Source organism: Phalacrocorax carbo, chromosome Z (genome assembly GCF_963921805.1).
Source record: "Phalacrocorax carbo chromosome Z, bPhaCar2.1, whole genome shotgun sequence".
NCBI classification, from domain to species: Eukaryota; Metazoa; Chordata; class Aves; order Suliformes; family Phalacrocoracidae; genus Phalacrocorax; species Phalacrocorax carbo.
Window position 1 is genome coordinate 50,215,762 of NC_087548.1, and position 9,325 is coordinate 50,225,086.

General features: G+C 53.8%; 1 protein-coding gene across 1 annotated transcript; it reads right to left on the minus strand.

Moving 5' to 3' along the window:
* Positions 1 to 6,332: 6,332 nt before the first annotated feature.
* LOC135310599 (uncharacterized) lies at positions 6,333 to 7,687 on the minus strand. The gene is made up of 2 exons (XM_064438723.1): positions 7,506 to 7,687; positions 6,333 to 7,379 (listed from the first exon to the last, which is right to left on the minus strand). The coding sequence occupies exon 2, from the start codon at positions 7,332 to 7,334 to the stop codon at positions 6,333 to 6,335; it is 1,002 nt and encodes a 333-aa protein (XP_064294793.1). The 5' UTR covers positions 7,335 to 7,379; positions 7,506 to 7,687.
* Positions 7,688 to 9,325: the final 1,638 nt, after the last annotated feature.

A 9,325-nucleotide genomic window follows, 5' to 3' on the forward strand; every position in this document is an offset into this window, starting at 1 on the left:
GGGCAGGGGCTTGGGCTCTTCACCAAAGGGCGTGCTGGCCAGGGGAGGGCCTGTGTAGGCAAGCGGAGAAGAGTCCCAGAGGCGCAGCCCTGAGGTCGGGAGCCAGGCCGTGGCCCTCTTCAGAGCAGGCCTGTAGGCGTGAGGTGCCGTCGGCTCCTCTTGTCTCCACAGCCTCCCTCAGTGCAAGCCTGAACTGGCAGCCCGAGGCGAGTGGGTGTTTTGGGTGTCAGGCTCCTGTTTGCTGGGCGAGCGTTGTAGCCACTGGAGCACGACGAGAGAGGGGTGGAAGCATCAGCGTCGCTGCCACATTTTAAAGAGCGGCAACTTTGTTAGGAGAGGAGAAAGGAGGGGCGGGGGGGAAGGGTCATAAGAGAAGGAGCAGAAAGCAGACGCGTCCCCAGGATGGACTTGTCTGGAACTTGGTGAGGGCGCGAGCAGAGTAGGTTACTCGACAGCACGCAGAACAACTTGCTGGCCTTTCACCCTTTCGACTTGCATCTGTGGGCAATTCTTCCCCTCTGCAAAGAGCAAAACTGGTCGTGGGATACCTGGAGGAGGCAAAGAGAAGTTTGGAAGTGAAGTCCTCCCAGGTCCATCGCTAGGTGACATCACTGTTTATCGCTTGGGGACCTCAGAACAGGACGGCGTCGCTCACGGCGCTCACCCCGACAGCGCTGCGGCCCCAGCAGTCGCGTCCGTGGTTACCCCAGTGCCCCTGCCCCCCCCATCCCCCCACCTCTTGGCTTGTGCTGGGAATCGGTGTTTCACAGCAGCGACACCTCTCTAGGCAGCCTCTACGGTACGTATCGTATGGTTTGTGTTGGACGTATTGTACTCTGTGTTGTGTATTGTACTGCAGTTTGTTTTGTGTCATACGTTGTATGGGACTTTGCACCATGCGGTACTTCTTGTACAGCATGTATCGTATTGTCTTCTGTGTACCGTATTGTATTGAATGCATCATATGGGCTGCACGTCTTGTATTTGGTGTGCTGTTTTGTGCTGTAGTTTGTACTGTGTTTTATGCAGCGTGTGGTACGTCTTGTGCGGTGTGCATTGCGTGGTACATTTATGGGATGTGTTGTATTTTACGTGTTGCATTGTATTTTGGATTGTATTCTGGTTTCATTGCATTTTAGAGAGCCGGGACACCTCTCAGGGTAGATTTGCAAGGACTGAAGCGTCGTCCGTGGACCGTTTTGCACGGACTCTCTGCCGTGACTTTGCAAGGTTTCCCAACCCTCCGTTGACGAATGCGGCACATAATAGTGGTAATTCGTGAAACTCGCAAGAACAGAAATTTTAACCGCAGGCCAACCTCTGGGGGTGTGTTTGCGCGAGCGCAGTTTGGTTTCAGCTGTGTGCCTGCCTGTCTGTGCGTGCGTCAGTGTGATGTAGAGCCGTGCGTCGGTCTGTCTGTGCGTGCGTATGATTGCATTTCAACCCCACCTGTGCGTGCTACCCTGCTGTAAGTTTTGGGTGACCCTTGCCATTCTCGGATCTTTAACTGAGTCGCCAATTTGATTGTTCACAAATTCCATGGAATCGCTCTGTTAAATCGGCTGATGCGGAAGAATTATACCGCCTAGGTTTGCGATCGATCGCAAAAACTATTGAAGAATCCTAAATTGATGCTGGACCAAAACCGTGTAAACATTTTTACTCCGTGACAAGTACAAGCCGTGCAACACAGCAAATACGCTAAGAAATACATTATGGTACAAAACACAGCACAGCTACCTGACAGGACAACATTCAGCAGTACCAAGGACATTACAAACAACACTACCACACAAAATACAATACACCCAATACAATAAATGATGTACCATGGAATACACGCAGAACACGCAATGCCAAAATTTCAACACCTAAAATACAAAACCTCAGATGTCAGAGAGGCTGGGGGCGCCTGCGCTTAGATTCTGAGTGATACCCGATTCAGCACAGTTAGTCCGTGAGGGATTCACTAACAGTTTGATCACTACTGCTCGAGTCGTGCCCAATAGCGCTTCACGGCCAGATTCAGTAATAGTGTGGTTTATCAAAACACCAGAAATACAGGTTCTTACCAGGTTGCCGGTGTTAAATACACCGTCTGCAAAGCACGTGCAAGTGCTAAAACAGAAAATGCAAAATAACAAGCTTGTTGTCTAGATTTCCCGTGTCGTCGCTAGGTAAAACCGAGTGTTTGAGTCCTACCCAATAGGTGTCCCTATGGGGAGGGAGAGCTCGTCAAGTGATCCCAGTAGTCTGCAGTGGGATCTTCCCTAGCGTCCCTCTCTCTTGGAGCCATTTTTATACTCTTTTATGTTTCGGTGTAGCTTGAGTGACTGTAGTCATACATACTTTCTTTATCGATTGGTGCAGAAATTCTTTGCTTCGATTTAATGGTATAGACAAAGAGGAGTTCAGAGCGCACGGTCAGTGAGGGGAGGTTGTACCTGGGAGGTGGGAAACACTGTGATGGAGGTGTCTGTTTTAGTACAATAGTGAGGTTATAATGAGCAAAGTTCACCCACAGGGGACGATGTTACTGCACTGGTCTGGGCTCGGTTCCATGGTTCCATCCAGCCCTGGGATTGGAGTGTCTGCAATACATACACTAGAGGACCTACTACGAAATAAAAAATACAATACCATAAATACCATAAATACCATACCAGACAATACCATATCATACCTAGTGTGGGGGATATTTCTAATATGTTTTAAAAAAAGATGTGTAAAAATACACCGAGGACATCGTGCATGGATATCCATGGTGTAGGGGAATAGACAGGGATCGGCGACCGGAAGATCACGGGATGTGACGGAAAGATAGACTCCTCCCCATAGGAGTGGCAGGAACAGGAAGGGCAAGAGCTATATAAGCGTGTGATGCAGTTAAATAAACGGACATGTTGTATCCATCCTATTGATGTCTGTGCATCACTGTCCCCAGGGTGGGTAGAGCCGTGTGTCCCAGAGATACGCGGCCCCAGATAAGTTCTCCCACAGAAGTGTACAGCAGCACCTGGGATCTGTGTAATGCAGCCCCGACAGCCGGGGCATCGGTGCTCTGTGTAGCAACCAGAAAGTACGAAACCGCAATACTGTGACATGAAAAACAGCTGAAAAGATGATAAAATGCAGTGAGAGCAGTTGCAGCAGAAGGCAGCTCTCCTTTCTCTGGGCCTTGTGCCCTCTAAGGATTTAGAAATACCAGAGGGGGTTTAGAGGAGAACGCAAGTGAAATGATAAGCTCTCAGGGGTGGATCCATCAACTAAAAGTACACATTGAACTCTAAGTCCACGCTATACACGTCGTTGGCCAATGCCTGTGCACAAAGTCTTCAGTTCCCACAGGGATCATCAGGTCCAGCTGCCTGAGCACTCCAGGGCTGACCAGCAGTTAAAGCCTGTTACAGAGGGCATTGTCCCAATGCCTCTTCTCACGGCACTGACAGGCACGGGGCGTCGACCACCTCTCCGGGAAGCCCGTTGCAGCCTCTGACCACCTGTCCTGGTTTCAGCTGGGATAGAGTGAAATTTCTTTGCAGTAGCTAGTATGAGACTACGTTTTGGATTTTTGCTGGAAACAGCGGTGATAATGCGGAGATGTTTTAGTTGTTGCTAAGCAGCAGTTACACTGGTCAAGGGCTTTTTCAGCTGCCCGTGCTCTGCCGGGTGCAGAAGCAGCTGGGAGGGGACACGGCCGGGACAGCTGACCCCAACTGACCAGTGGGATATTCCACACCATATGACATCATGCTCGGTATATAAAGCTGGGGGAAGGAGGAGGAAGGGGGGACGTTTGGAGTGATGGCGTTTGTCCTCCCAAGTAACCGTTACGCGTGATGCAGCCCTGCTTTCCTGGAGATGGCTGAACACCTGCCTGCCCATGGGAAGCGGTGAATGAATTCCTTGTTTTGCTTTGCTTCCGCGCGCAGCTTTTGCTTTACCTATTACACTGTCTTTATCTCAAACCATGAGTTGCCTCACTGTTACTCTTCCGATTCCCTCCCCCGTCCCGCCAGGGGGGAGTGAGCGAGCGGCTGCGTGGTGCTTGGTTGCTGACTGGGGCTAAACCACGACAGCCCGTTTTGGCGCCCAACGTGGGGCACGAAAGTTTTGAGATAACGACAGGTTTGATTGGAATGCGCTAGATGGAATTTATAGCGGTTATTGCTGCTTAGCTATTAATTGGCAGGCTTCTGTGCTTGCTATGGGGCTTGCCTGACTTACTGTATGCCTTAAAATCTAGTGCTCATTAGTGGTGCTTTTTGCTTTTGCTGCTTGCTGTACTGCCGTACCGCTTACCACCTTACCCTGCCGGGCCTGGGAACATTCTGATACCAGCCATGGCGATGCGCCTGGGCTGGCAGATGGCCAGGGCCCAGCTGCTGTTTCTGTGCTGCTCTACTGGACAGGCTGGCACTCCAGCGTGAACTCGAGCCAAAGGGACTGTGACCTGCGGATGAGTCCATGTGGGAGCAGGACACCCCGCGGCATCTGTGGCTGTGTATAAGCCCATGCCAGAGCAGGTATATCTGAAAGCATCTGTGGCCATGGTTATGTCTGTGCCACACACAGCAGGTATACCTCTGAGGCAATTGTGGCCCAAGGATGTATCCGTCTTGGAGAAGGTACGCCTCGAAGTGCCTGTGGCTGTAGATAAGTCCGTGCTGCAGCAGGTACACGTTGAAGCATCAGTGGCTGTGCATGAGGTCATGCCAGAGCACCTCAAAGTGCGTGGCCATGGATAAGCCCACAACGGAGCAGGCTTACTTCTGGAGGGACTGCAGCCATGGGCAAGGCCCTGTTGGAGCGAGTTTACTTCTGGAGGGATTGCAGCTGTGGGTACGGCCATGCAGGAGCAGGTATAGCTCTGAAAGCATTGAGGCCCATGCAGAAGGCCACGCTGCAACAGGCGCACCTCAAAGCGACCGTGGCTCTGGATAAGTCTATGCTGCAGCAGGTGTGCCCCTGGAGAGGCTGTGGCTCCCGGGTAAGGCTCCACTTGGAGCAGGTACAACCCTTAAAGGACTACAGCCTGTGGGTAAGTCCAAGCCAGAGCAGGGGCAAGGAGAGGAGTTCATTGCAATGTTAAAACCTATAAGCTGGCCCAAAGGGACCAGGGGTGGAGATTGTGATGGATATACCTTTAAATTGTTGTAGCCTGTGATTTGAGTTGCACGTTATGGGAATTACCACAGCAGGAACCACCCAAACCAATGGAGCACAAGCCTTTCAAGCAGCAGTGCAAGTGCAGCAGTGACCCGACCTGAGCTCGTTTTGGTGCCCAGTAACTCCACGCAACACACCACCTCTCCTGTCCTGAGTGACCACAAGAAGAGATGGAGACCAAAGCCATGGACTAAACGATATCCGTGTATTTTATCAAAGGATGGGAAGGGGGGGGTGGAAGTTAATGAGATTGTATTGGATAGTGTGGAACCTAAGCATGATGTAAATGGTATGGAATAAGGAGTGGATACTGTCCTGGTTTCAGCTGGGATGGAGTTACATTTCTTCATAGCAGCTAGTATGAGACTATGTTTTGGATTTTTGCTGGAAACAGCGGTGCTAATGTGGAGATGTTTCTCGGCAAAGAAACGCTTCCCAGTGTCAAGGCTGAGACTCCCCTGAGTCAGCTTTGAACCACTGCCACGCTTTGCTCCCCTTGCTGGATCGCAGGGAGAAGAGACGAGCACCCCGTCTCCGCTTCCCCTCCTCAGGAAGCTGTAGAGAGCAACGCCGTCGACCCTCTGCCTCCTTTTCTCCAAAGCAGACAAACGCAGCATCCTCAGCCGCTGGGCATCCCTCTGGCGAGCATCTGCCGAGACGGGTCCTTTCCAAGCAGAGGAGAAGAAATGGCAGTGCCAAGGCTGGGTCTGGACGAGCAGGAGGAAAGCCTGTGCTCGAGGCCAGCAGCGTGGTCACCTTTCCCTGGCTGCTTCCCAGCGGGGCAGCTCGCCGCCTGTGCTGGTGCCTGGGGTTGTCCCTCCGAAGGCGCAGGACTTTGCGCTTCCCCTTGCTGAAGTTCCTGTGGCTCCTGCCTTGGCAGGGTTCGACCTTGGGGTGATGCAGAGAGCAGCACCAAGTTGCGACTCAGGGCAGAAGGAAGGGTTTGGGTGCTGCCATAGCGAGGCTGCAGCCATCCGTGCAGGCTGGCAGGAGAGCAGGGCCCCGGGAGGTGGGGGCAGAGGGTGCGATGAGGAGGAGGCCAGGCCTGGGGTGATGGGCAGTGGGGTGTGGGCTGGCCCTGGACCCCTGGCTGGAAAGATCTGCCCCGGGACCAGCTGATGGCCCAGTCCTGGTTTGGCCATCCCACCGGGCAGCCTCCAGGGTCACCGACGTGATGCTGGCCTCTTGTTGGCAGGAGAGGCCTCGGAGCTGCCGGTCTTCCTCTTTGGGGGTCGCCATGTCCCCCCACGGGAGCGTTTAGTTCCCCGGCTGGAGGTGGAGGGCCCGGGCACAGCCTCCCCTGGCTCCTCCTGGGGCTCTTCTTGCTCCACAGGGATGGCAATGGGAGCAGAGGGGTGGCTGCTGGGATCCTCACCAGTGGCAACGGGTGAGGTGCTGGGCAGCTCGTCTGTGCTGGTTCTTGCAGGGCTGCTGGTGGGGGCTGGGCTGGGAGTGAGAGACCCTCCTTGGGAGGCAGCAGGGCCAGGGGCAACCGTGGGGCTGCCCTCCCGCTCCCCGGCAGCACGGGCATCCTGCCAGCCCCGCAGAGGGTGGGTGTCTCTGCTGCGCCCTTGCCCAGCGACACGTGCAGGCTGTTGCACACGTGTCGCCCTGCGGTTTTGCAGGGAGACCCCCTGCATGTGGCCCGGCCCCTCTGTATCCATGCCGTGGTTGCTGAGGATGCCAAAGATCTCCTCTTGCTCCTGATGGACCCAGCGCTGCAGGATGTGGAGGAGCGTTGGCTGGTTCTGGAAAGAGTTCATCCAGTTTGGGGGCTGTAGGCCGCCCACAGGACACCTGGGCACCCCTCCTGCAGCCCACCGTTGGGGTGCTCCAGGGTGATGGAGGTTGTGGGCGGCTGGTGGTCTGGGAACTCTTCCTGCCTGGCGGACGGCGACTGATGGTGTCATGGATGGTGTGATGACATGCTCCATGTAGTCACTGTCCGCCTGCACCGAGTGCAAGATGGAGGTCACTGTCCCCTTGCAGAGGGGGCACTCGGGCTTGATCTCAGCCCACCGCAGGATGCAGGGGTAGCAGAACCGGTGGAAGCATGGCATGACAGAGCTGGGCTCCTCGCAGCTGCCCAGGCAGATGGGGCAGCGCTCCTCCAGCTCTGTGACCATGCTCTCCACGTGCTGCGGTGGGCTGGGGGAGCCGGGCATGTGGAGCTGCTCCCTCTCTCTGGCGCTGCAGCAGTGGGTGTCGTGCTAGAAAAGGAGGAGAGGCCAGGGTCACTGGCTGGGCCGTGGAGGGGTGGCAGCAATGCCCAGGTCCCTGCAGAAGGAAACCCTCCCAGCTCCCCAGGGTGAGGTGTCCCGTCCCTCCCAGCTCACCTCTGCTGCTGTGAGCGCGCCTCCTGGGTGCCCCGGCTGCCTGAAGCTGGCAGGGCCAGGGAAGGTCCTTCGAGGGCTCTGGGATCGGCCACAGAGAGCTGCAGCGAACAACTCCCCAAGCGCGACACCAGCACCAAAGGCCTCGCTCGACACTCCAAACCTCACGAACTCGCTCAGCCGGAGTGCGGGCACGAGCCGGCTGGGTGAGAGTCGGCGCCTGAATATAAGCAGTGAGGGACGCCTTGTCACAATCCATCGCTAGCTGATGTCAGAGTCCATCGCTAGGTGACATCACTGTTTATCGCATGGGGACCTCAGAACAGGACGGCGTCGCTCACGGCGCTCACCCCGACAGCGCTGCGGCCCCAGCAGTCGCGTCCGTGGTTACCCCAGTGCCCCTGCCCCCCCCATCCCCCCACCTCTTGGCTTGTGCTGGGAATCGGCGTTTCGCAGCAGCGACACCTCTCTAGGCAGCCTCTTGCAGTGCTGGACCGCCCTCGCGGTTAAGAAGGTTTCCTAATGTCCAAAGGCTGGTTCTTCACCCAGCGCAGTGTGCCCCTGCTGACCTCACAGCTGGATAACTTGTCCCGAAGGATGCTGTGAGGGACGGCGTCAAAAGCCTCCCTAAAATCCAGGAAAGCCACATCCGCCGTCTTCCCGTCACCCGCGCGGCAGGCCGTCTGGTAGGAGGATCTCCGATGAGTGAGACGGGGCTTTCCCTGTGCGAAGCCCTGCGGACGGTGCCCGGTGATGGCAGCGTCCTGGAAATGCCTTCCCGTAGCTCCCAGCCAGATCTGCTCCAGCATTTTTCCAGGTGCTGAGGTTAGACTGCCAGGTGTGTGGTTTGCTGGGTCTTGCCAGGAGCACAGCGTGGGAGGGGTTCAAAGCTGCCTCAGGGGAGGCTCAGCCGTGGCACTGGGAAGCGTTTCTTTGCCGAGAGGGTGGTCAGAGGCTGCAACAGGCTTCCCGGGGAGGTGGTCGATGCCGGGTGCCTGTCAGTGCCGTGAGAAGCGGCGTGGGAATGGTTCCTGCAGATGGGGGAAGTATGGTATTGCACTGCATTGTATGGTGCGGTGTGGCATACATTGTGTTGTGTGGCATTTATTGTATTGTGCTGTGTGTACTGCATGGTCCGGTATGGGATTTACTGCATTTCATTTACTTTAGATATTGTATTAATTGTATGTGTTGTATTGTATTGCATGCTTTTTATATATTGTATTAATTTACTGTGCATATTGCATGGTATGGTATGGTTTGTATCGTACTGTGTGTATTCTGTTTTTAATGTTAGCGTACGTGTTGTATTTGTATTTGTATTTGGTAGATCGTGAACTTATGTATTGCGTGTGTATTGCATTATAATGTACGTATGGTATGTTTTGATTTTTCTTGTATGGTATTTATTTTATGGATTTCCTTGTATGATCAGGTATGTATGGTATTGAACGTATCGTATGTATTGTTAGTCTTGTAGTTGGTATTATATTGTATGTATTGTCCAGTACGGTGTTTTTTCTATTCTATTCTATGCATTGTATGTATTTTATTGTATGGTTTGTATGTTTATGCCGTATTTTTTATTTCTTGTCTTTGGTATCAAATTGTATGGATTGTAGATTATGCATTGTAGGGTAGGGCACGGTAGTTTTTGTTTTGTATTGTGTGAATTCTATTGGCTTGTCTGGTATGTATTGTATTCTCTTGTGTCGTGTAGTTTGTATTCTGCTGTGCCCTGCATTGTATTCTATGGTACGTGGTGCAGGGTCGGTATTGAATTGTATGTATTGCATAGCCTCCGTGGTACCGTGTGCGTTGCA